General features: G+C 40.8%; 1 protein-coding gene across 6 annotated transcripts; it reads right to left on the bottom strand.

Annotated features, from left to right (window-relative positions):
• Nucleotides 1–3: 3 nt before the first annotated feature.
• Nucleotides 4–27,979, bottom strand: LOC110979418 (ras-related protein Rab-8A-like). 6 transcript variants are annotated; one of them, XM_087139839.1, is made up of 8 exons: nt 26,992–27,979; nt 13,151–13,211; nt 12,421–12,481; nt 11,914–11,991; nt 11,552–11,641; nt 10,990–11,055; nt 9,660–9,710; nt 4–7,295 (listed from the first exon to the last, which is right to left on the bottom strand). In XM_087139839.1, exons 1-8 carry the CDS (start codon nt 27,251–27,253, stop codon nt 7,197–7,199), a joined length of 768 nt encoding a protein of 255 aa, XP_086995965.1. In that variant the 5' UTR covers nt 27,254–27,979; the 3' UTR covers nt 4–7,196. The 6 variants fall into 6 exon arrangements, with proteins under 6 accessions (XP_086995965.1, XP_086995967.1, XP_086995968.1 ...); XM_087139841.1 differs by lacking the exon at nt 26,992–27,979 and adding an exon at nt 24,319–24,586; XM_087139842.1 differs by lacking the exon at nt 26,992–27,979 and adding an exon at nt 23,152–23,417.
• Nucleotides 27,980–28,000: the final 21 nt, after the last annotated feature.

Below are 28,000 nucleotides of genomic sequence, written 5' to 3'. Positions count from 1 at the left end.
AAGTTCCCTTTAATTTTGATTTATTTTTCAGTTGAGTCAATTATTTCAAACAATACATGTTTTGTTTGACAGTTGGAAGCTTCAATGCATACATGTAAGCCTTGTTCTTTTTTTAACCCTTCCCAGACAATTTACATAATTTGCAACCTGTTCTACAATTTAGTAAGCAATTGAAATGGAATACTATATTAAATACAAAGCTAAAACCCAGGCTAAACGTTACAGACAGGAAATTGATAAGAGGGATATAAAGGTTTTCACAGGAAGAAAGACACGCTTGGCTCCTTGTATCAAATCTACTGTAAGCCCCTGTACTGATGCCACTGTAATCCATGTGTGTTTTCCAATGTAACTCAAAAGACCTTGGGTACCATTGACTCCACAGAAACACACACATGTAAACCAAAGTGTGGCATCATCAGAACAGAGGCCCTTAAACATTTCTCTCTTTCTGCAAGCTGTTGGGATACCAGTCCAAAGTCCAGACAAATCCAGATGTATGACCTTTGTCAACTGGGCACGTCCACAGTAGTGGCCAAGAACCGTTGGTCCTTGACAGTGTTTTGTGAACATTGGCTAGCACACTAATTTTGTGGTACAGAGGGTTTGCATGGCCGCCATCTTAAAAGACAGTGATTTTGTTCCACAGGGTCTTCGCAAAGGTTTCCCCAGCAGTGGCAAACAATCGCCCCGCAAGATGGCTACCACGCAAAGTGTCTATTACTAGTACCTTTCCTGAAGGACACATCATGTACCTCAATCAGAATGACGGTGATGCTGAATAAGATAAACTGCAAATATCATTAAGATGAAAGGGGGGGGGGGTAACTTACACAGCTAGAAAATTCAGAACAACAGCAAGGAACTGGTGACAAGCACTGAAGCAGTTACAGGTCATGACACAAAAGCATGTTCTCATGTTGAGGACATCCACTGTCATTCAATAACATCTGACCAACTACTACATACAGATTCCAACCTAGAAACAACATCCACCGATTTAAAACAAAAAATATCACTTTTAAATAAGGAAAAATGGCCAGTGTATACGGCGCCAAATGCTTTCATCCCAAGCCTGTTTGTTAATACCATGGAGACAAAACTGTACACTTTGCCTCAGGTCAACTAGGCTCCAAGTCAAGCTCTCATGCCTGTGCAAACTAAAAAAAAAAGACTTGATTCAGGCAGAATGGTGTGGAAGGCAGTTTACATTGGCAGAGACCTGTTCAGAGACCAAGACACATACACAGATATGGCAGTTCACTACAACTCACATTCCCTTCTCTGACACAAAACCCCCAAATAATGACATTCAGTTTTTAAGCGGCAAAAATTAACATTCAGGCCATAAAATGTTAAATAAAAATTTACTATAAAAATCTGCCAGGCACATTGTAAATTCGTGTTAAAAGGACTACATGTATTGTAACACCATGTTCTGCTGTGAATCAGCGACAAAGTCAAGTCCCAGTGCATCGAGATACTAAGACAGTACAGATGTAAACTTAACTGAATCTTCGAAATGTAATCCAAAGAGAATGCTAGGACTTCCAATCCTGGTTAACTGAAGAAGAGGTAAAGAGATTAGGGGAGCATCGATAAGCTTGGTTCAGTGGAACTGGAGCTTGGAATCGCCTTCAGCCCAAGTATCACAAGGCAATGTTGACAATTTTGGATTTTTTTTTTCATGTGTTTGCATCAGATTGTTTTTAGTTCAAATCTAACCCTAAGCACTCATGAATCCTCGGATTCCACCAACAGGGTTTCTAAAATCACAGGCTACTCTCCGGCTTGGGCTGCGATGTTTTGGGTAGGCGACTTTGTAGTTTTGGGCTCAAGCAAATTAGTATCAAATTGTAGCTGCAGATGGTATTAATTTTCCTTTGGTCTGAACAGTAAGGGCCCACAACTAGCTTTGAGGTCCAGAGATGAAGCTGAAAATGGAAAGGAAACTAAGGTCATCATAAACCCCCTCACAGAGCTCTGAAGTGCCACTACTAACCTTCAGAAGGGAGATCACATCCCACTGGAGGGGGTTGGTCTTGTGCTTTAAATGGATTGTCTTTCATCAAACATGCCTATACTACAGATAAAGCAAGAACCTGCAGCGTTCCTGTTTCAACTTGGAAACAACATCTGCTATTCAAGATGGCCGATTTCATTTGAATTCCTAGTCAGCCATTACTCCAGAGACACCTGTTTTGTTGAAGATCCAGTCATTGCTGGGACAGCCAAATGAAATTTCAACTAATTTTGCTGCATAGTAAACTAAATAGAAATAGCACATGTTATGAAGAATGGTATACATCTATGTAGCAAAATGTAATATTAGAAAGTATAGAAAAGAATATGTATACATCTTACAAGGTTTACATGAGGTTGTGAACAATGCTTCATTGTTAAAATTACAAAAAATACGCTAACGAACAAAAAACTGAAACTGTCAACACAGAAAATTTTGCTATATTAAACAGGATTTCTTTACCTTCATTAAGCAGCGTTGTATAATTAGGCCTTAGTTCTGATGTCGCAGGAAAAAATGGAAACAAAAATCCCAAACAAACAACAAAACAAGCCGTATTATGTAAAAAATACCCACAAACTACAATCTGCACCTTTGCATTAAATAATATTTGACATTGGGCAAGTGACATTTTCCCTTCGCCAATTTAACACAAGGCCATATTGCTTTTGATTTGTAACAATGCGAACAAGGCATACTGTGATATCCCACACAGGAGTGTCATAGCATGGACCAGCAGCACCAATTTTGCCTCAGTTGGCTTGGTAGCACAAGGGTCTATTGGAAGTGGCTACAGTGGCTAGCCAGTGGATTCAATAGGCACCCTGTTATATGCAGCTGCAAATGTAAGTTTGGACAGATCCACTTTTTATAATTTGCCACTGCTCTGGCAGTAAAGTCTTCCTTTGGTGTTCAAGTCTCACCAAAGTAAGCCTTTTTTTCACAATATAAGTCAGTGAAGGACGAAAGTCTCAATACTTAAAAAAAAATGCCTCCCAATTCCTAAAACATTGAAAACAAAAACCCTTCAATACAGAGGGCTTCTTGACAAGAGTAAATCAGCGACAAAAATTCAATGAATCCCTGTACCTCTCGGTATGGAATTATACAACAGTGGTATTACTTTTTTGTAAAGCTCAATTTCACACAAACTTGATTATCAATAAACAGCATGCATTTGTCAACATGTCTGGATTAAGGTGCATGCACATACAAGATCCACCAATGTTCCAAATTTGGAGCTCATGATCGTCCTCGTATTGGCAGAGCATATCAACTGACATAAGAGTTTTTCGAGCCTCACCCAAAATAGTTCGGAAATGTTTGACCACCCCCTCAATAAATACAAGAAATGGCTATGACTCTAAGATTACACAACTTTGAATGGAGGCCAGCTAAAAAGTCATATCTTTAGTCTGAATTAAGGTCCTGTTTAGCATTTGTGTAGATTTAAAGATTAACTATCGACTATTTACATGATGAAATAAAGGAAATCATTTTCTTATTTTTGCAAATTGTACCACTTGTAACCGACGCCCATGGCCACAGCTGGCCACTCTGCGATCGGATTGACATTTTCTACAGAAGGTATTGCCTTTAAGGACCAAATCAACTGAAAAAGAGCCAGATTTGTAGCTTATTATAGATTAACATGAAATTTACTTTTTCTGCAGTATCAACTCGAAACATTAAGTGTAAACCCCTGGTTTGCATAAGATATATTCAGATCCAATAGAAATTTCTATAGCAACAAATTAAGACAAATGCATACAATGTACATTAACAAATTAAATATTTACAAGGGCAATGCTCATAGAGAGTTGAAAAACTTGTGACAAATATTTTTTTTCTTTTGTGTGGATGTAAAAATGTATTCATTCTAGGCTTGTGCGAAATGTTCACAATTTGATAAAAATTACTTTGCAAATGCAACTGCCCGGCAAATTTCAGCCATGAACCCAGATAAATGCTTCAAAAGTTACACATATTTTCGATTTGTAACCCTTTCTGAGAGACCAATTTTTCCGTGCTTAGTTTATGTTTCATCATCTCAATGTAGCTTGTCCTGACACAAACTTTCCTAGAAAAAAAAATCCTGCTACCGTCAGTTCTGACATAAAGACGCCAAGAAACCACTGTTTTTAGCAAACCAAAATCAAGTATTTATTGAATGAGATATGGACTTTTGCCCAATTCAATTTGCGACATGAATAAATTTTTTCCCAGATACTTACGGATGCTTCTTATTAAGGCAGGCAAGTTGTTACAAGTTCTTGAATATGCTGTTTAAAATTTTTAATTTACTTATTTTTCTTTTTAAATGTCAATATACAATCTGTATGCTCATTATGTTCTGGGAATGCACCATTTTTCTTTATGAATCACCTTCTTACGTAGTACACAGTCATCACCACAGAATCATTCACTTTCTTTTATAAGCAGAGCTATCTGTAAGTACATCAAGCATAGGTAAATGTATGTGCATTAACCAATATACAAAAGGAAGACAGTAACTGTGATTGTGGGCCCAAACGGTCCACCAATCCAACAAGAAAGGCCCAAATGACAGTTTCACATTCATTTTATCGTGTCGTTTCACCGGTATCCCAGGCTAACAAGGAAACTTCCCACAGACCTGCTGGTGTTGATTACCAACGTCCTTTTCAGTAAAACAGAATGTCAACTCAATCTGACTTCTTGCGCCTTGTCCTTCCCACCAAGCTGGACGTATTGCGCAGCTTGGAGGAAGAGCCAGCCACTCGATTTCATGCATGCCAGCCAACATTATACAAATAGTAAACATGGGCGAAACAAGAAAAGAAAAAAAAAAATTTTTAATAGATGTTTCCTTCCTTCTTTGAGGTTCTGCTGGGACTGCAAATGGGGTCCTCACAACGTTATGAGACTTGTGTATAGACCTCTATCATGGGGCAGCCATCTTGCTTTTCTACCATTCAAAGGCAATGTAATCAAACCGAGTCTGGAGGGAATAAGAGTCTGTTCCCTTGTATCAATAGGTGAAGTTGCAAATGGGTCCACAGGGAACGAGACAAACATGGCAGCATCACAATAAATGTCTACTGAGCCTTGATTGCCCCAGAGAGCGCTCAGCCCTTATCTTGTCAGTTTGAAATCCACGTTTTGCTGAAATTGTTCCCACTTGCTTATCTACCTGTAAATATCACAGAAAAATTACTCGAAGTGCCCTTAAACAATTATAAAAAGTTACTGAAAAAAACTAAGAGGGCATGGCAATTATCACCTTTTTACATTAATGTCTGACCTTTGACCCCAAATCGCCCACTCCAAATGGCTACTTTGTTAGTCCTTTTTCAAAAACTATTAGCATACTCACAAGGACAATCATCCAACCAAGCAGACTTTATTTTACGGTTCCTCTGCAATGGATAGGACATAGCTGATGAAATGGCAATGTATTTTGGATCCCATTTTGATCGAGGATGTCAGAAGGCTCTGACATTAAACAATACAGGAATCCTCTTATTGCAGAGGATACATCTCCACACATGGTTTGGAGTCAGTTCTGCATACATGGGTTGGAGTCAGATGAAGGATGCAAACGGTTCATTTTGCACTTACAAACAAGTGATCTGTGATGCATTACTCTGCCCTTGCTTCTGTAAAGGTGCAGAAATTTGGTACTAGTCTGCTGATTAACTTTGTCACTTTGGTAAAAGTTACACTTCAGTGGCCCGACAAGTAGATTCACACTTGCGCCAATGAAATGGCAAGACATCTTATCTTCCCTAGGTGAGGTCTTGATTGAGCTGAGCAAAAATCGAAAAGGGATTTTGGAGGCATTACAAAAGCCCCTCCCAGTTTTGGGTCAAAGGTCATGTTTGGTTAGATAAACTGGATAACACAAGCTTCTCGTATGTACAGGATACATGCATCTCGCCAATAATTTGTGACGATGGAAAATACACTTTCTCTCAATGAAGAGAAAAAACCAATGGCAACCACTCTGTCCAAGCTTTCAATGCTTAATACAGGCAATCCGATTGGTAACTTTCTACAAGAAACTAATTTTCTTGTTCTCCGTGTCACTGGCATTTGAAATTTGAAAGGTAGTTCGTTTAATTAACAGCAAGAAAATCTTCCTTTTTTTCATATAATAACAAAACATCCTGTATCTTGTAAACAGGGAGGGTGGCAGACAGTGAATCATAACGTCTTTTATCGGACAAATCCAAACCTGATGAGATTTGGTTATGTAGAAGTGATCTTCTTCGCAAGATTTGAATATTTATCCAATAGTAGTCAGAGTGGCAAGTGGTAGGGGAGCCATCTGATGCAAGGTTTAAACACAATGGTGACCATTGCATGGCAAGGGCGGGGTGAAAGTTTGAGGTAATACTTTTTAAAGCCTTTATTCCAATTCTGCTGCAGTTAAAAATGTCAGCCTCCACTGACGATATTTTGTTTTCAATGCTCAATGGAAGAGGGCTTGAAAAGGGCAAGAGGGTCACATCTCCTTAGATCCACGACTGAAATGTATGTCAAGAGGATGCCCGTCTATCAGAAATACTCCTTTAGAAATTTGTGCTAGAAAACTTGCCAAATCTTCCAAAACCCAACATTTTACGGCCAAAAAAACCAAAAACAAAAAATGAAGACCAAAAACCAGGCAGGGACATTTGGCCCATGCCAAGTACCGGTGACAGTGGCCAGACTGTGTGTGCATTGACGAAGTTATTAAAAAGGTGTCATATCGGGTGTTGGGTTTTGACAGATATGGGCAGACAAAGTTTCTATTAAATGAACTAGTATGTATAAAAGGATGTACATGGAAAAATCACGTGTGTGTGGTGGCATCTCTTTCCGTAGTTCACTGGCTCCAGAGTCAATTCCCTCAGGGTTCTGAATACCAGCCCATATCTGGTGCTGCAAAGTATGCCGGAGCCAACAAGCCCTTTGTCTCTGAGAAAGACATCCTGTGCCACTCCATCAAAAGATCTTTGCACGCTCTGATCAGCTCTGTTGAGCGCGCTCTGTTGCAACTTTGGGGAGAGGGGAAAAAAAAGACACCACCTCCGCGATCCCAAACTCACTGAACTGAAGTGTTCACTGGCCTTTACCAGAAGCTGATCATGTGTCATCAGGTGAATGGTCGTGGTGATCGATAAAACGGACGATAATACATTACATATATTTACAGAAGGGAGCAGAACTTCCATTCCCGTTTCTTCTGTGTCGTTGTTCCCGTGAGTTGAACTGTTCCAGGGCTTTTAGTCGGGCCTCCTCCTGCATCCTGCCAAGGTAGGAAGATAAAGGGGGTTCAAAACGGGGTGCCAGACTGTCAGAATGACAGTGGAATGGATGCTCGTGGTTCATTGCAACATTGAGGTTTGTTCTTTCAAGGACATGTACAAATACCTTATGCTCAGTGTTTCACGAGCTTGTGAAAAAAGAATTGTGAAGAGAATTGAGCCCATGACTTCCCCTTTGGCCAAGTTCATGGAGCTACTCACATGAGATATTCACAGAACTACTCATATACTATTATGCAGCTGGATTTGAGCCTGGATTACTGGTGCACGTTTTGTGTAGTGCCCGCGGATTGCGGCAGACCTCACACAACTGGTAACCTGTCACTGCATAAAAACCTGGTCGTTTTTCACTTTAAAACAGCGGTGAGGCTAAACTAGTGCATGGTTCCCATTACATGGTACCTGTACATAGGCAACATTTAGGTAGGTAGGGAACTTATTTTCTCACTTTTTTCTACTGATATCAGCGTGCAGCTAAGTGTCAACTGTTAAAACTAACAACAGTAAGCGAGGTCAGTTGGCATTTGTTTCAAATGAAATAAACCACCCTTTAAAGGGTACCACAATCAAACTTAAATAGATACAGTTTCTTTTCTTTACTCCAATTTCACATTTTTCCCAAAATCACCCACCCCAAATTGTTTTTAGGGTCACGCCTTCAACATAGGGTAGGTAGGGAAATAGAAAGTATAATTATTTGTTCCTTCTGGCCAAACCGCGTAGAGTTTAGTGTAAAACTTCAATGGGAAAGGAAACAATCAACATGGATGTGAATACACTGCACAGCTGTACATGTCACTCTGCTTGAATTTTTTTTAATGTTACTTATGCATTACACAGTGTACACATATAACGTAACAGAGAAAAGCATTAGGTCAATATGCTGGGAAAAAGTGTACACCACGTTTAAGCAATCATGAATGCATTTCCTCATAGATAACACAAAAGGGAAAAATCATGCAAGGGGCCACAGCACAACAATATGCCACAGATAGCCATACAAAATAGATACATGACAAGACCCAAGGGAAACGATTGAGTTTACGAGACAGGCAAGCTATTCGCACAGACAACAGGGCCGCACAGCAGTGGACGGTTTGGCAGGATGCCCATGTAATTCAATGAGGTGCGGGCTATAGTCACCCTGCCTGAGGTCCTCTGTGCTTGAAAGGATAAAGCAGCATCCTGGAGAGAAGCTTAGAGTGTCCTTGTCGGTGTCTGGCTCACAGTTATTGCCATACCCCAAGTGCTGACAGTTAAGCTTAATGGCAACTCACGGCTTGATACATGTAAATGTGTACAAGTGCACACAACAGAGCTGATGTCTGGCAATTGCTCAATCGCTGATATCAAGAGGTGACACTTGAAGTCTACATGAGTGCTCTTCTCTTTCATAAAATGAACAGAACTACCAAATTTTGGTTTTCACAAACTGTGACTGAGCACTGATGAGCATTTTTGTTTTCCTCAAGTGAATCTTTTCCTTCAGTACCCAAGTTACAAGGTTTCCAGGTTTTTTTTTTTCCTAGTCCGACAATTACACGGATCAAGCAACATCATGTAACAGCCTTGAAAGTGTTTATCTCCAAAGGGGTGTGATCAGCGTTCTAGACACGGTCGGCGGTGCCGGGTGGCACCACCCGGTACTGTAAATTTCCGCCTGGCTCTTGGGTTCAAATTGGCTGTGCCGCCCGGCACGGATTTTCCAAAAAATTAACTGAAATATTGCTGAAAATGTACCAATTTGATCGTATTTCAAGCGTAAAAATTTGCAGTTTTGCACTATTTTACAGTTTTAAACAAGTAAGTAAAGACCTAAGAAATATATTTCTCACAAATCAGCGGCTGATTGCGAAAGCATTATTGTAAACATGCCTTCACAATGACGTAGGGGGAAATCCCTTCTGGTATTCCCCTAAAAATCCCAGCTATGGGCTGTGAGAGTTACGCTCACTGTGCTCACTACGCTTGATAATCCAAAAATTTACCCGGCACTAAAATGGTCCTAGCTATAACACTGGGTGTGATAATATACAAGCTAGTCTGCCAATTCACGTGAAAACAAAAAGTCTTCTCCAATGCTCTCAGTGTTTGGTGTCAGTTTGTAAAACCCAAATTCTTTAGTACATGGCTCTCACAAAGAGCCTGAAGATGGTACCAGTAGCCTATCTGTGCTTACATTTCCGTACTACGCTTGGCAGCGTAATGAAATTGGGCCCCTGTGCAACGAGAGCCCCAGGTAATTGGCTACCGACAACACTCTCCAGTGAGGATATAAACAAAAGTATGATGAGTAGATCTTGGCACGCTGGTTGAGTGAAAAGTGAAAAGTGTTGGCTACTCACAAGCTTTCTGTCCATCTTTGCCTTGATGTCTCGTGCTAGAGTTACAAAAGCCTGGAAGTGGAGAACAGAAACGAGATTAAAAATCGGTGGTAAAACAGTGGCTCAGAGTAAAAAGGCCAACTCAACTGGCACAACTCCATTCTCATACACAAGATGCATTCGGCTTCTATTCTTTCCAGAGCTTGCTAGCAAAGGATGTTGTACCAAGACTAGAGACATATATGCACACATATCTTATGAAGTAGATAAGACAATTTGACCGTAACAGCTACTCAGCTGTTCCATATTTGTTGACTCTTTGAGGCCATTTTAATCCATGCACCATTTCACAATTCCAGTCTGATTCGAACACTTCAACCCCCAAACCCCTCATGTTCAATTTAATGAGTAATATACACGTACATGTAAAACGTAATGCCAATCGGTGCTACCGTACTTCAGGGTACGATGCTTCAATCTACATGCAGATAAATCTATTTCAGCACTGATACATGGATTTCCGCCACACGAGATAAAATGCTCCAGCTGTGGCACAAAGGCCTAAAGTTCAGATTCATGAATCGTACTGAAGATTACCTAAACCATAAGGTGACTGCCCAATATGGAATCACAACAACATCAACCTCAAGCTCCACTTGCCACTGTTCTCGGTGCACTGGCAGCCAAGAAATGTCTTCCGGAACACACAAGGAAGGAAGCGGCCACTTGGTAAATGAGCAGGGAAAACCCTTAAGATCTACCCTCGGAGGCAATGGGGAAGCGTACAGCAGGCCGGACCAAATGGTGAGAGATTGAAGATTCCGCATATGAATATGAATTGAAACACTCGACTTTCGGCAGTTTCCTATGTGATTTGGTTGTCTGCTTCCACTGTTTCTCAGCGCAGGTATGCCATTTGTGTTGCATCAGCCTGTCTCCCAGATGTTCGAAATCCATCGGGAAGATTTGAGAGATTTTGTAGGATTGAGGGAGGTAGAGTCCATCCACTATTGTGTTGCACGGGGCTTGTGGACCCTTAAAACCTACATGTAACCTTAAAATTCCCAACTTAATCTTTTTTGAAGATTAGGGAAGGTAGAAACCAGTCACTATTACTCTCAATGTCACTTAAGTTTAAGCATAAGGAATGGGTCAGTGGATTTCTGTAGAATGGAAGATTTTGGAGGATTCAGGAAGGTTCCTGGCAAGAATGCTTGTCTGTAAGAAGTGAAGATCAGGCTACGATTTGTGTTAAATTCACCATCTTCTGCACTACTTATAGCAAGGAAAAGTCCTTCCATAATAATGGTGTGGATTAAATTTTCCAACTTCCAATGAAAGCAACACTTACCTCTTCAACATTGATGCTTGCTTTGGCACTAGTTTCCATGAACTTGATTCCGTACTCTATCGCCAGCTGCAAGAAAATCAAGGACATGTTGTTTGTGTGTAATCAACTGGTAAAAATGGTTCCCCGAAAGGAAAAAAACGACTATGGAATGACATATAATCTATGGCTTGGGATACACCATGTTATAAATCCCACTTTGAACCGAAAACAGATATATTCTTTTTCTGAGAATGAGACAACCGAATGGGTTGGAAAAATGCCACATAATAATGTCACGAGACACTGATGACAAAAACTAACTTCTGACACATTTCCAAACTCCAATAACTGTAGTATTCTGTCAGAAATCATGCTTTCTGGTTACAGTCTGCCACTATCAACTTCTCTTTTGGATGATTTCTAAAATAAAGCTAAAATTTTATGTCAAACATACACAAACAACGACATGCAGACCGACACTGAATAGGGCAGATAGGCAAACTAAGTACTAAACAGACCCACAGCGTGACAAGGACAGACAGGCACAGTGGGACATAACCCTGGTCAGAGTGTTGATTTTTACCTGCTCGCCTTTGTCCTTTGTGACGACCCTCCTGTCTTCCATGTCACATTTGTTGCCGAGAATCATCTTTTCCACATCTGACGAGGCATGCTACGGAGAAATTGGAACACATTACAATAGCCATGAAATTTCAACCAAAATAGAAGTTGAGACTCTTGTAAGACGACAAGTTCTGTTCTACTCTTCAGGTGAAGAGTTTGTACTTGGCAATTTTGAAATACTGTACAATGTTTTCCAGTGATTCTTTTAAAAATAAAATATCTGCCACAACAGAAATAATGACATCATTCCAGATCAGTGATTTTCTTGAAGTGAGAGGCAAGAAAGTGAAATAATATGAGCAATTTATCCAAAGGACGTACCTCCTCAATATTCCTTATCCAATTACTGATGTTCTCAAAAGACTTGTGGTTTGTGATGTCGTACACCAACATGATCCCCTGAAATGGAAGAAAGAAAAAGAAACCCTGATGAAAACGTGAAACTTTAGGACTGAGGACTTAGCAGTCAGAGGACTCTAAGTCTGAGGACTTTAAAGTCAGAGGACTCATAGATTTGTATTCTCCTCTGCCAGAGCCAACCCTGCCAAAATTACTCAAATGTGAGCACAACTGGGGCATGCATCATGACCGCATGCAAGTTGCAAAAGATCTGCATTTAGAAAAGGAAGCCTGTTCAGGAAACGTGTAACCAGAGCGGACGGCTCAGTTGTAAATATGAACTGCACGCAGTACACCATGAGTCTTGAACTCTCTCAACTACAGGCCCCATGGGAGAGACGGTGGGCCATATACTGTAGCACAACAAGCATCAAGATCTTGATAAGGGTCAAAGAGTAAGCCCTTCTGAGGACTTCTCCAACCACTTACCATTGCTCCCCTGTAGTAGGCAGTTGTGATGGTTCGGAACCTGTCTTGTCCTGCTGTGTCCCTGAAAAACAGGACAGTACTTAGGTTACCCATTGTCTAAAGGCTTGTTAGTGGCATTTGCTTTGAAATTCACCTCTCACAAGGCTTCAAAAAATGTACATCAGGTACGGAGATACAAGAAGAGAAGTAAGAAAAAAATAAATGGGGGGGGGGCAAAGCAAAAAAGGCAAAAAAAAATTCTTAGCTTCAAACTACTTTAAATACAATAAAACCTGACCTTGATTTATGGTAATTGGACAGATTCAGAGCAAACAAAATGCCAAACTCTACATGGGCCTTAATGTCCCGATTTTTTGTTTGAGGAAAGACAATTAGCTATTGTTTACAGCAGTTTTGGATTTTGGAAGGACTTTCCAGCAAAAACCACTATGGACCGACTTAGGGTTAGAAAGGCTTCTCTTGAAGTACAGACTAAATGCAAAAAGAAGAAGCTTAACACAAAGAAACAATTTCCTACGTTGAAAGCTCTTGAAATTTTGTTTAAGTGTTATTTTAACACTTTAGTTGAAGAGTTGCATTTGTTCCAGTTCATAAATAAACATGTTGGGCCAGACTAAAAAAACTGAACTTCCTCCATGTCAGCTACTGCATGGAATTATCCGGGAAAGAAAATTGGTTTCTAGCTTGTTGCTTCAAACAAGTTTGCTGAGCAAGTTCAAAGAACACTCACCATATTTGCAGCTTGATCTTCTTGCCATCTAATTCTATTGTTCTGATTTTGAAATCTATACCTGCCGAGAAAACCCAACATGCAAAAGAATAATTAGATATTATAACTCAATAAAACAACGACAACGAATAGCATGTGCAATAAAGCGACCAGGGGAAAAATTACGTTGAGTTGAACATTTGTTGAACACTAGCAATTCTGATCATTTTTAAAATATCTGACAACTTTCGCACATTTTGAACATTTTCTTTTTGAATGTAACACTACTTCTTGCTGCAGCGTTAAGAGGTACAGCGTCAGTTTTAGCCATACATGTACATGTACATTGTACGCATCTGCACATTTTAAAAATCATAAGGCATTTACATTCAGACAGTTGGCCAAAAAAGTTTTTGAAAAAGAAGTTCAGAACTGGAAAAGTAAAAGATCAATATAAACTGCAGCCCTGGTTCCATTTTATCCTGGAAATTTATTGAATTTTATTTATTTATTTTATTCAATGAAATACAGTTTTGTTCATTTCATTCAAAACAAATACCATCGGATCCCGTTCAACCTTTTTTGCTGTTATTTTTTAACCCGTTCACGCTCAGCTACACACTGAATCCAAAACTGGAAACCAAAAAAGTGACAAGAAAACCATTCCGACCTACCTGCCCTATTTTCAGATGCCATGTAATAGGACACGGAACTATTTTTCGTGTTGACTTTTTGGCCTGATCCATTATGTACTGTACATCTACTCTTTGCTTTTATCCTAATGCAGTCTTTTATTGGGAGTGTCAACCAAAGTTCATTTGAACAAACTGGAAATTTTTGGAAATAATACGGGTACATCATGTACAATTGTACACGTACATTTATGTACTGCAGGCCAAGTCTTTGTTAATGCAATATGTATGTTGGAAAGAAGACAAACAAAGTTGAAAGTGCCAGAGGTAGTGACATTCAGGAGGAAAATTGACAAAATGTTACAATACGGGTCAAGCTGCTCGCGAATGAGGGGCAAGAGTATTATGAGTCACCATTTTAAGTATAATTATTACCCAGAACCCAAAAGGGTTGCTCTGGACAACCTGCTAGAACAGTAAACTACAACTCAGCTGAAATAAGACCGCTACAGAATGCAGCAAAACCAATCTAAGCTGTCACGAGTGCCCAGCTGAAATGGAACACTGGATTTTGTTGCCCTTTGACACCGTCACATTTTAGCACCGTCACTTCAACATGGCAAACTTAGTGTTATTACACATGTTCATACATGTTCATGTATGTGGCATTTACGGTGACACTGTACATGAATGTGAACTTCTTTTCCTGCACTGGAACTATACGCTGACAAAATCCGTTCTTTACACATTTTTGACATGAGTCAGGTGATACGACAGAAATACAAACTATTACTCAATCAAGAAATGGCACAAGTTTTTACACTTAAATTCAATGTTCCTTAAGTGGGATAACACTACTTGTGTGTCAGGTTTATGTCCCTTTGTGTTACCTTCATGTGTGCGATGGCTGCCTCATGGCAGTAGAAATTTTACCCATTAGGGTGTCTGTTCCTTGCATTTTTTGCATAAAGCATTTAATTTTTGATGTTTCTCCCTTAACTCAAACAACAGCACCTGAAATCTATCTACCAATGCAACATTATAAATTATAATCTGTTAACATTCCCAATTTTGCTGGAACTGGGTAATTGCCATGGTGACTCCCAAGGCATAAAACACGCCAGACAAAAGCAGCATTAACCGATAGAATACATCACTGTTCAAAAAACATCACTCAAAACTACGTGTGTGCATATACATGTACATGTATACTGTGATGCCTTGGCCTTGGACATATTGGAGGATGCATAAACTCAAACATGCTAGAGCAATTTGTGTACACGGAAGGCCTGCGCATGAAATTATCCAGTTCTATTTGCTGTACGGTGACGTGTACACTTGTCTCTATGCCCCTCTGGTTCCCGGGTGTGGCTTTTGTACACATACAGGTTCTAAACCGACCAGAGGGTCCATGGAGGTTGACCAGGTGTGGTACCCTGACTCAACTACAGTGCCAAGCCTGCCGCTGTGGCTAACATAAACTAATATCGCTATTTACTTGCAGGCACAGCCTCAAAGTGTTCCAAAAATGAGGTTACAGTGACAAATATTGTTTGTACGTGTACTTGTATCCAAATGACTGTCAAGAGTCACTATTTGAGAACTGTGACTTCATTTAAAAATGTACACTAGCTCAATATATCTTGTCATTTTCAAAAAATGAGTTTTGGGAAAAAAAGGCACAGGTTGCCTCAGGCTGGTTCCGTGCACTGAACTGGATTATTCACTTTATTCATGGACTTAAATTATTACATAGTATCTAATCATACATGTAGCAGGAGAGATGTTTTAACAAAATACATGTAAACTACAAATCTGTACAAACTATTCACAACACATGACGAGACTGCAAAAAACTTCATTTCAAGTCTACTTTCTGTACAAATGTACATGTTCCAAGGCTCAGCATTTTCAAGAGTCATGTTTCATGCCTCAGCCGTTCATCGGAGATGTTTGGGAAGTTCAGGATTCAGGTGTCATCCTGCAGTTAAACCGTATATGCAGGAAGATGCACAGACAAGTATATTGATTTCATACAGAAATGAAATTTAGAGTTTACTTTTGAAGTAAACACAGTGTGTGACGATATTTACTTGAGCAGAAATGTGTTATCACAGAAGTTGACAGCTTCAAATCACGTCTCCAGTACTTCAAAACTGTCAATGCTGGTGTCAAGCCATTAGCCATTCATCCATGTGTATGCTTGACCCACTGATTCCAGCAATGTCCAGCAGTGAGCAAAAGTGCCAAATCTTTCTCTGTGTTTCCTGACTTGTTTTCAGTAACCTTCTTCCACACACAATGTCATACAAATGCAAAGCGCGTAGTAAGAATTCAATCAAAGATCAACCTATAAACATCTGACAGACTGCATTTACATACAGAGTACAGTCGAACGCCGCTATACCGAACGCCACTATACCGAATGCTGCTATACCGAACGCCACTATATCGAACATTCGGCTGTACCGAACATCGTCCTTGGCTCCCAATAATTTGAGCACAAAACCTACCGAAAACTATTCAGTTGCCGTTTGTTATTCCTGAACGTCAACATGCTAAAACAGTCGGTGTTTTTTTATGTTAGAAAGTGATAAGCGGCCATTATTTCCCCGAGGATTAGAAGGGAAAGCCACTAGTTGTCAATGGTATTGAATAGACACTGGTTTTGCGGCTCCACATGATCCGGAGCGGACGAAAACTAAAGAGGGCGCCGCTGATACACAAATCAACCAAGATTCACCACAGCATGCATCAGAGATCGATCCTGAGCGGTAGTTTCACGACTTTTAGGATAAACTTGATATCAATTTTTTGACTCAAGTTTAAATAAAAAACAAAAACAATTATCAGATACATTTCTAGAAACCTTAAACTTGAATGCAACGGCAAAATATCACGAAAACAGCGAACCAAGGTATCACAAGAGGGTGCACTTCAGTTAGACAAGAGAGGGTGCTACTCAACATGGCAACAAAATGTTCGGCAGTTAAATACACTATACTGAACGACCGCTGTACCAAACATTTAATGTGGACCCGTCTTGTTCGTTATAGCAGCGTTCCACTGTAATATTACTCAGTCTTGGACTGGCATAGCTAGGCCAAGTTTCAACTTCAAGTTCAATTTAGGCCTAACCAGACAAGCCAGACTAAACATGCTAAACATGTTAAAGTTGAAATAGGGCCTAGGTACATGTAGGCCTATGTCAAGTATGAGCATGATGTTGAGTACCGTACAAATTGCATGTACTAAGTAGGCTACACGCAAACGTTCATGTACACATAAACATTGTAATGTAGGTTTACGTTTCATCACACTCGGCCTCGGCTATAGAAAGTACCCTACATCATGTATCGACAGTGACCGACGATACGCGTGTACATGTACAGTACTGATGTAGGCCTACAGTCGTATCAACGTGCAATCAAATGCACGTTCGACGTTCCATGGCCGATCGGGTCCCTCGTCCTGTGCTGCAACGAAGCACTTTAAGTTTCAAAAATCGACTTCTCCTTACCTATCGTTGAAATGAACGTTGAATTAAAGGCATCTTCCGAAAATCTGAAAAGTACACAAGTTTTTCCGACTCCAGAATCACCAATTAAAAGTAACTTGAAGAGGAAATCGTAAGTTTTCGCCATATTTCTCGCTACATGGTACTGCACTCCTTGGTGCCCTGGTACCCGCTATATAAATTCCCCATAACATGATTTTGTACGCAGCTTGAAACAGTCTTATCCCCGCCTCTTTTTACGTTACAATAATATTATCCATAGCAAGAAACAGAGCGGTTACTGGATACCAGCTAACAAACTGGGAAACACCCTTATTTGAATAATTTATTGTAACTTCCGCTTACGTCAACACGTCCAGATGCCGCTGTCACAAGCAACATCAGCTGGTGTGTTTGCAATGGCGGTTGGAACAGATTTGCAGCTGTCGATAGAGTTTTTATGGGAACGTCCATCGGGAATGGGATGAGAACGGATTTATGACGTAACAACCACACACTTTGTTATTTGTTTATTTATTTATTTTTTCAAATATTGTTTTGCTTAAACCTTCTGATTCAACGAGCAAGTAAAATAAAGTAAATTTGCATGGCACATGATCCACAAAGATCAAATCAGTTCAGAAATATACGTAATTAAGCATATTAATTCAGTTTAAACTTACTAAAAAAGGGTACAGAGTAAGAGTAAGGTGGTCGAAGTAAGCAGGCCCGCATATGGTAAACTGACATGAGGAATGCATGAATCTTTTTACAGTTCGGTTGTAGTGTTCCATCGGACGCGTTTTTCCCCCTTTTTATACAACACGCTGGGGATTAAAACCTGACTTGAGTAAAGGCTACAGTCATGGCTCTGAAGGATTTCGTTTTCAATTTCCTTTTGAAAAAGAAATCCTCCACAGCCATGACTATAAAGCCCGACATTTTGACAGAGGAAGCTTCCAACGTGGCGAGGGACTAGTCTCCTCTAAAGACTGGCAGTAAAACCATTTTTCATAACACGCTGGGAGGACCTCACTTGAGTAAAGGCGATAATCGTGGTTTTGGAGGTTGTGGTTTTTCAAAAGAAGTATAAAATCGCTAAAGCACAGTGCCATCGCACTAATGGCTTCTAATCCTGCTTGTCGAATTTCATTTTCCACTCGCTTGAAGATTTTAAACTGGCTCCCGGTTGAGGGCACCGACGCGCACGCACGCACGCGTGTTCCTAGAGTTACGCAACTTTGCTGAGTGGAGATATTCCTTTAAAATACCTATCTCCCAGTTGAATGAGTTAAAGGAGGGCGCTGTTATGTGGCCTCTTTGCTGGACTCCATCAGCCAAGTTACAGAGCAGTACGGGGCGTCGGGAAGGACAAATGCATGCCGTAGTATTAATTTGTATCAATACAGGCGTTCAAAATAGTGCGCCTCCACGAGTCTGCAACGCGTTGCATGGCCAATCACAGTGCGCGAAACTTGTCTACCCAGTGCGTTTGGAAAGGGTCGACAGATTTCGCTCACTGTTATCAGTGGTGATTGGTCAACGGCTTGCAAATTCTTGGAGGAGCACTAATGTGAATCGCCTCCATTGAATTTTGTCATTGGATAAAGTTTATTTGAACAATAACACGGGTCAAAACTTCTGTGAGCGTATGACACGAGCGCACTGAATATGTACATGTACATGGATCAGACGGCAAGAAAACCACAAAGTTTTGCGCTCTGATAGCTGTGACACTTCCTCCACGATCTCTTGTGACAGGTATTTTACCCTCCCATCACGTGCATTGTTTTGTCCCTACATGTGAATCAAACTCCCCATACATGTTTCTTTGCAAAACTGCCGCAGCAAAAAACAAAACAAAACAAAAGAAAAAGAAAAATGCCATTACTAATAATTAATGCCATAAATAACACACATCATAAATGTTGGCGTGAGGGACACAGACTGGCGTGGCTAACAGAAGGGAATAAACAAGGTAGATCGATCAAAGAGCAAATTTTAAAATATTTTGTCCACTGCAATTAAAAGTTGGGAGAGAGTGCACAAATAATAACGCACTGGGGGTGCACTCACAGAAAACAGAAACAAAAGAGGACATGCGCGACAGAACGTGGAGGTAACCACTAAATGAGAATCAGCACATTTTGAACGGTAGGAGGGAGGTTGTGAAAATATTAATTTTGATTGGGCGAGCCAGCTGATATCTCACCTATGGTGGATAGCAGTGACCGACGGAACTCGTCTTGCGCATATCGCAGCAAAATGCTGGTCTTACCGACATGGCAGTCACCCACCAGAATAAGCTTAAGGTAAAGGTCGTATACTGGTGTTTCTAAAACATCCGCCATCTTGGTCTGGGGTATGTATTCACGTGCGCATGCATGCATGGTGCAAAGTTTACGTTATTTGTCGAAAGTCCAATTCTTGAATAAACACTTATGGATTCACACAATCCATTTAATAGATCATTGTGTTTTAAATATGATTCCTCGACAAGAATGTTTACAATTGTAAAATGTGTGCATGCATGTAACAAAATACGAGACTGTCCCCAAAACCTGAAGAAGTCGTTTTAACAACAAAAGTCACATCAACAGATCATTTTCGTCCCGCCAATTGCTTAAAAATATAGAGCCATCAGAGTTAAAAGTAGTATAGATCTTTGCATCATCGGACTCTGAAGTTGAACGAGAAAATCGATAACAATACACCATGAAAAAAAATGCGTGCCTCAACAGTCAAAGGGTTGAAGTACAAGTGCATTTTGGTTCACAATGTAAGCAATAACAGTCTGTGCCCAATGGAGCCAAGTGTATTACGGGCATATATTTTTGGCGTTGATATTTTTCAGCGCGCTTTGGGGAACACCAGATGGCTAAATTCTTACCGACAGTAGAAATGAACGAGTTGGAAAATCCGTCCTCTGCGAATCTAGTCATGATGCAAGTCTTCCCAACGCCAGAATCCCCGGTGAGGAGCAACTTAAATCGCAAGTTATAGGCCATTTTTCGCTGGAATCAACGCGCCGAGGACATAACTTTGACCTTTTGTCGCTTTGTTGTTGCTAACGTGTGCACTTTGGGGTTTTCATCAGCTTTCAGGGCAGCACTTTTTTCATTAATGTTTTAATAGAAACTGGAAGTCTAAGCGAGTCCGCTAATCAGTTTACGTGGACGAGTGAGGGCGCATTTCGCGGCTCACTGTTGCAACCAAAGATTGTATAGCGCCGCGCTATACAATCTGTGGTTGCAACCTCAAGTTCATGTTTGCGTGCCAATATCGGGTCCTCCAAAGCGTTGAACATGCAACTCGCGCATTTCAGGTTATTCTCTCTCTTTCACACCGGAGGAATTTCTCACACACAAATACACAAGTTCACCTGAAAAAAGAGAAATAAAAAGAGAACTAAAACGAGAAACAATGAATGTCCACACTTTGTATGTAAAACAGGTAAACTTGAGGAAAATGCTCCTTTTTCTCCAACTAGGATAACTCCTTCGGGCTGGATTTTTGATGATGATTTCCTGGAATGTTACTCTTCATTTTGCAGCAGATAACCCTGACCCCAAATGCCTCTGAAACAGTTTTTCCGAGAGGGAAAAACATTGTATGGGCTTGTGCAAGTCCACATAACGCCATGGCACCCTACATTATGTGGACTTCTTTTGTGCAGAGGTCCACACCATGTATGCCACGCCTGCTGCACATCCACACACCCACACACAACTACATAAGAGAAATAAAAAGCATGATTTGCTCCAGCCGTCCATGTTCTGTCCTGGCCATGGAGTGGAACATTAAGTTGTTTTTTTTTTGACAAAAGAACGTCTCTTCTCACATACAAATCTTATTCACAGTTGTCAGCCCGCATTGTGGTTAACCGGATTTAATATGTATTGACCCTATTGATAAGTCGCCCATCTTAAATTGAAAACCAGGCGAACCTTGTAAAAATTAAAAAAAAACTGAGTATGTGTGAGAATGAATGCAGAAGCGTCACTTTTATTGTGACAACAAATTTTTCAAAATATATAAGGCTATAACCTGAAGCTGAAGCAAAAATAGTCGGGCTCCCTCCCACTTTAGAGTGTCAGTCAATAAAGTGGATTTAGGGATCACATCAATGACCGTCTCGTGAATAATGCAATGCAAGTTTCCTGTTAGACCAGTTTCTGGGTCACTGAAAATAAGAGACGGGTAAACTAAGTTGAAAACAACCTGCCAAACAAAGAAAAAGGACAATTTGTTCATTATTCTTCAAGTGTGTGCACACCCTAAAAATGGACACATTCTGGTTCATAAAGAAGATGAAGAAGCCAGATAATGGGGACCATCCAAATTCTCCCCGTGGTTTATGGCGCCAGGCTTCACGACTTGGATTCCTTAAGTTTACAGTATCCAGCACATTGTCTCGTTGTACATTGTACAGTTCAAAATAATTATCTCCATATGTTTCCAAGAGAATTTTAATGTTGAAAATTGATTTGGCTGGAAGCTGATATTTGGAAGGTGGCCCAAAAGATGTTGAAGGGGCATGCATAACCTTTTAAGCGCCTATTTCGTCTCCACAACACCGGAAAGAACATTTATTGAAATAAAATCACATTTTATACACCTTCAGAATTTGAGGTTTTTGCATGTTTTTCGAGGGAATGAATTTCGGCTATTAACAGTAAATCTAATGTACCGTAGGAGCCCTACTGCCCTAGTCATAAGCCATTCCCCTTTCCTTCATCCTGAGCTTATACAAATGTGAATTGATACCCATTGAATTGATTCTATAATTATAGGACAAATCGGCTGATTTACATTAAAAGAAAGAAAACCCGCCTATTTTAACACTGATTAAATGAATGCAGTTTCAGTCAGTTATGATTAATGGTCACGCACCGTCAGTACTTGTATACAAATGATGAATGCTTACCAGTGTAATGGTAAGCATGATTTCGTGAGGTGACGGATGAAATTTTCGGTTTCACGAGGCGAATACAATTGACCGAATATGAAACATTCCGTAGTATCTGCACAAATCCCTTTCTTGTAGCGTATTAACGTCTGTCATTTTGCGAAACACGAATTTCGTGTCCGAGGGGCGACCCGTGCAATGTTAGACTGGTTTCCGTCCCTACATTATTTTCCTCTTTCTTACTTGGAATGAGATGTATGAAATGGCGGGGGGGAGAGCTGGTCAAAAGAAATGAAGTTCTATTTCAACGGGTACCGTTGAATGGTATGCCATAATTCAACGAAATGTGATGCAGGTATTGTATAACTATCCTGGAACCCGTGACTGACTAACTGCATGAAACCAGTCTAGAATATACATGTACATGTAGCATTTATCGTGGGTCGAAGTAAAACACGATTCTTACACAGACAATCAAACAAGAGCACATCTGAGCACACAGTTTGATAGTTTAGTATTCACTGCTGGAAATACGTACACGCCAGCGTCAAAATGGCTGCGCCAGCTTCAGATAGCCTATAAATCAATTACAGCTTCTCCCGTAATTTGACTTTAGGTTGGACACCTTTGGACCAAACATTTGACATATACCAAGTTAACACTGTCAAACAGGAAGTTGGAGCTATTTCGTCATGTATTTTCTCATTAAAGTCGATTTGTCGAATCTTAAAAAAAAAAAAAGCACCGTTATAGTCCAAAAAGAAATACTTGTGGGTTGACAGAACAAAGTATTAAACAGATATCAAGTTCGTTTATAGCCCTTCCAATATGTCACTATTTGAACAACCTTTCACAATACCATGCAGATGAGCAAATCACTGGTTAAAGTACAAGAATATAATACAGGGGACCATGCATGCATGTGTTCGACACAACCAATGGTACATGTACTAAAATGCAGCTGATGCGCGCTATTGAAGCTTACCTATTGTACACAGGAGCGAAGATGAAAACGTGTCCTCCGTAAATCTCAACACGAGGCTTGTCTTCCCGACAGTGGCATCTCCGATGAGGAGGCACTTGAGGCATAAATCGGCTCGCGGCTTTGCTTCAGATTTCGCCATTTTGACGGGAATCCCCTTATCTATTACAGCCCCTCAGTGCACTTGACATGACATAAAGGTTGGATTGTTCATTTTTTTTCCCTTTCTGTCGGTGAATGTGGTTCAGACACGCAAACTTCGACGATCATGGGGTCTTGTGAGGGCGCCAGATTACACCTATCTCACTTTGGGAGATTTTCCATTGTCATGGTTAATTATTGACAAGTAACATGACAAATAACATAAGTCTGACACAAAGCCCTGTTTTCAAAGAAAATCTCATAACCTTCAGATTGTTGCGCAATGACAGACCAAGTTGCCACATACATGTCAAGCGTCACGTCATCATAATAGATTCGAGGGACACATCCATGATTTATACATGTAGTTAGTACTACCGTACAAGCTAATCTCAGTACAAAGTGAATTCGTTGGCCTGACGTCGAAATGAAACATTGGTTGATGTCACGTGGATCTGCTTCGCTTTCATAAAATGCTTTTAATTTCATAAAGTAGTCATTAAAGTTTTTCTTAGTAACCTAGGCAATAATAAATTAGGCCAATTTTTCAGCAGTCAAAGAACAGAGACACGTGCGTTCAGCAGTTGCTATATGCTAGCTGTCGCAACGGGTTCCACCCCTGGATCGCTCCAGCTCGCGACACCCACAGAGGTGTGAAACCCCCCTCCAACTGCAACCCCCCCCCACCGTACCTTCCCCGCCCATTTCGAAATGCAGGCAGCCTACATGGGCTTGTGCTCTTGTCAGCTTTAAGTAAACACTTGAAACCTGTGCAGCCCTGGGTGTCTGCTTACGGCCCACTGATTATTATTGAAGACCTAATGAGTATGACGGGGTTCCCTCTTCCTCCCATTTTATTACAATATATATACTTCTTTCTGAAAAAAAATAGAACTTTGTTGAACCTTATCAACCTTGTTAAGAAACCGGGACTTGGAACTTATTTGTGTGAAATTACTGGACCAGTGTTTTTCTTTTGGCATTTTGGCGAGGTACCTCGAGATTGTTGCCAAGCACGGCAATTCTCACCTATAGTGCTGGTGGGACCTGATGCCTCAGGGTCGGTAAATCTGCACACAAGTTCCGGCTTGCCAGTGCCTGAATCGCCGACAAGGACAATTTTGAAAACATGGTCGTACGACTCCTTGGGTGTTGCATCACTGCTTGCCATTTTCGTCGATCCCACATTCAACAACGAGTTGATGGGGCGGTGTGTGCGCTTCACCCCAGTGGTGGAACAGCCGATGAGCGACCGCAGAATCTAGTAAATCTCCTTCGAATCAGTGCATGACACTGACGTGTAGGTCAAATCTCCAGACCGGTTTCGGTCTGTTCATTATCGTCTGGCTTTACTTGAAATTTGGACAAGAATGTTGTGGAGGCGGAAACTAGTCACAAGTTATTACATTCATTTAACTGTGCAAGGAAAAGGACCCCGGTCACGTGTTCAGCCTTGACATAAAATCTGAACCGCAACTGTAACCTACGTGTAACATTGTACATGAGACGCATACACATTGTATGAAGCAATACAGGGGGTTATGGAAACAGAAATATTCCATTGAAATTGTCAGCTCAAACTGAACAAACATTGAGAGGTGTATGCCCCGATACGGAAGGTGTTGGTATACCAAGGGTTTGAGATAAATCCATTCCAAAAATATGCAATTTTCTACAATTATTAAATATTGAAGAACTTGTTTGCGGTGTGCCACGTGTCCCCAAACTTCTTTGTCGCTGTTTACTCGTTAAAGTTGCGTTTAGCTGCCTTAAAGCTGTAAAATAAGTGACTCCAGGAAACTGAGAGAGGGTATATGGATTCTGAAAGGTATCAAAATGGCACCTATCGCATTTGTGAGCATCCATACGTTTCCAAAAATAGCTTTCCAGCTCACAACTCTATTACTGTTTTGGCTTTTGAATGCTCCTGGTGGACCAAAAATCAATCAATTTTAGTTAGAATGATTGCCTGGCTCTGAAAATGATTTTTATGGAAGGGAGTGAAATCAATGCATGGCCGCTACATAACAACTACTGGAATAATTTATGCACGTATTCAGATCTGTTTGGACAGAGAAATGGCCAAATTATGCATGTACATTGCATTTCATGTGTTGAACAAGTCCAGGAACGGGAGAACAAAATCGAAAGCAGGATAGCACAGACTAAGCCCGATGTAGAGATCTGAGCTGATGACGTTTATTCGCGAACACAAATCACTCCAAATGATTTCTTCGCACGTCCTCAGCCAGCAAAACTTCAATCAATTCGGTTCAAATCTGTGTCAACTTCAAAGCTAGCGGAACAAGCCGAACCAGCTTCACATTATTCATGTCTACGGACGTAACAGGGGTTCAAGTGGCAAAGGGCAGAACGCTAAATGTGATTAGTCATTGAAACTAAACAAAGCTCTCTCTTTTTAAAATTCTGAAGGGAGGCTCAAGGCGGGGGAGGAGCCACAAGCCTCGCGTGGCACATGCAGCCTCTTAAACCTTAACTTTTCCTACGGTGAAAACAATTTAACGATGGTGACAATGAAGACTGTAGTTGATGAACTATGACGGCTTGATAACAAAAATCCCAAATGCTTGCAGCCCCGAAACAATTTACCCCCGCCCCAAAAAAATTCGGTTCTGATTTCACTTTTGAGAGGAAGTGTTACAGGTAAACATGCAGTCGAAAGGTCGAAGTTCTCCAGTTTCAGGAAGTCTGCAGTTCAGGTTCGGCGTAGTTCTGTGTTTTTGTAAGGCTCTGTTGGTGTATGGGTTCAGATAAGAACGCATGTGGTCGTAGCATGCTTTTAATTCATAATAAATTCATTTCCGGTAGGTTGTTTGACTGTGTTCAAGTTCTATGCAAATCGGAAGGCGGCCAGTCAGTTCCAGGGACCATTCTCTCCATTTGTGAGCATGTACCATGCACTCTCTCTAATACAGCTGTGACAGCACAGAGCCGTAGCACACCTTTTCGTTTATGCATATATAGGCCTATATGTATATATTGGCACTATTTCTGAGCTAAAATGATGCTGGTCGGTTACGGCGAACCGAGTGCCGTCTTCAACGCACATAATCTCCTCCAACCCGATGTATCTTGGGCCAACGAGCGAAATGTAACCTTTGCGACGGCGGATGGCTGTGTGTCCATGCAAAAAGAGACCGGAGGTATATCAGGATGCATGGCTAAACATTATTTCGCACGCAATGAGTTTACGTGACCGACCTGCGTCAAAGCGCGGAGTTATGCGTTCATCGTGCAGTACCTGCGTGATGGAAGGCTAATTCTGCTCAGTTTTCATTGAACTGGTGTGGGAAAACATAAATGTATCCCATACGTACAGTTTTATGTAATACTTAGCCCTGTAATTTGACTATTTGACTATCCAGCATGACACTTCCTGCATATAAGTTATAATACATGTACTTGTGTCTTTTATGTGTAATTTAAAGTTTACCTTATCAAATCCAATTTTGAATTTTTTGTCAAACTGGTCTTTATTTAGGCCTTGCACTGCTATTAAATGTTTTAATAAACCCGGTAATAATTACCCTGCATTAATTTGAGTCGTTTTGCCACAGACCAAAAGTGGCGCTTTTATAAAATTCTCACCATCATCACAAGAAAAACATAACATATGCACGGTTTTTTAAAAATGTGCGGTCCTAAATTAATTCATGTCTCCTCAGGGCCACCATAACTCACCGATCGTGTGAATGAAGGCTCCATTGAATGTATCGTCCGAAAATCGCCAAATCAATGACGTCTTCCCAACTCCCGAGTCGCCGATAAACAGGAGTTTATACAGGTGCTCGTATCCCCTGGTCGTCACGGCAAGATTCGAGACTCTTTCCATGGACTTGGGCGGCGGGGCCTGTGGAGCTGGACGCCGACTGATCGCGGCTGAGGTGGCTGGCATGAGATCTTTGTAGTACTGGGACGGTGTCCACGCCGTCCACTGTGGCATGTCAACGCCTTGCAATATTTGGGAAGTCTAGAATCCGGATGGTTTTTCTGTTCGAAGTGCGGCTATTGCATTACGTTGTTATACGAACTCATGATGCCTTTGCTTATTCTTTAGGTTAATCAGTTGTTCCTCCCGTTAAGATACAAAACAGTAAGGCGGTGCCGACGCCGCAGGGCGGGAAGGTTTCAAATTACAGGTCAGAAACTTGAAAGTATGCAGTCCCATTAGTTCCAGCGATGTGCGTTCATAGCTGAGGCGTTCAAATAATTATTAGACTTCTTGGGTTAAACATAGAATTCCTACGAGTAAAATAAGTTAATCACCAATAACTACCTGTAATGAAAGTGTAAGACAAAAATGCTTGCGCACACTTCCGATTATAGGATGGTCGCAAGGTGCAAGTTATGGGCAACTCACTTTGTCGTTCAAAGTTTGTCATGATAACCCAGGCATCGTCCTTTTCGATCCAGGTGTGTTGTAAACAATGCACAAAATAGGCCTAATGACTGTCCTCTCGTCGTTTGGTGAACAGTAACTAGTGGCAGCGACAAACTGGTCTAGAGGGAGGGATCTCGTCCTGTTGATGTTATATAGGCGGCTGAGTTTGGCTACTGTGCAACAAACAACCTGAGTAGTATAGGAATCGAGTGATTTAATAACAATGGCAATCGCCGGTTCTAAAGACTTCAGCGGATGCTGCAGTTAATAGAATTTCCGTGCATTCTACTGGTAGGAAATTTCCCATAA

The sequence above is a fragment of the Acanthaster planci genome, linkage group LG08 (assembly GCF_054643075.1).
Source record: "Acanthaster planci isolate LZ-2023a linkage group LG08, COTS_SCS, whole genome shotgun sequence".
Classification (NCBI taxonomy): domain Eukaryota; kingdom Metazoa; phylum Echinodermata; class Asteroidea; order Valvatida; family Acanthasteridae; genus Acanthaster; species Acanthaster planci.
Note: the sequence above shows the minus strand (reverse complement) of the source record. Positions and strands in the feature narration are given on the sequence as shown.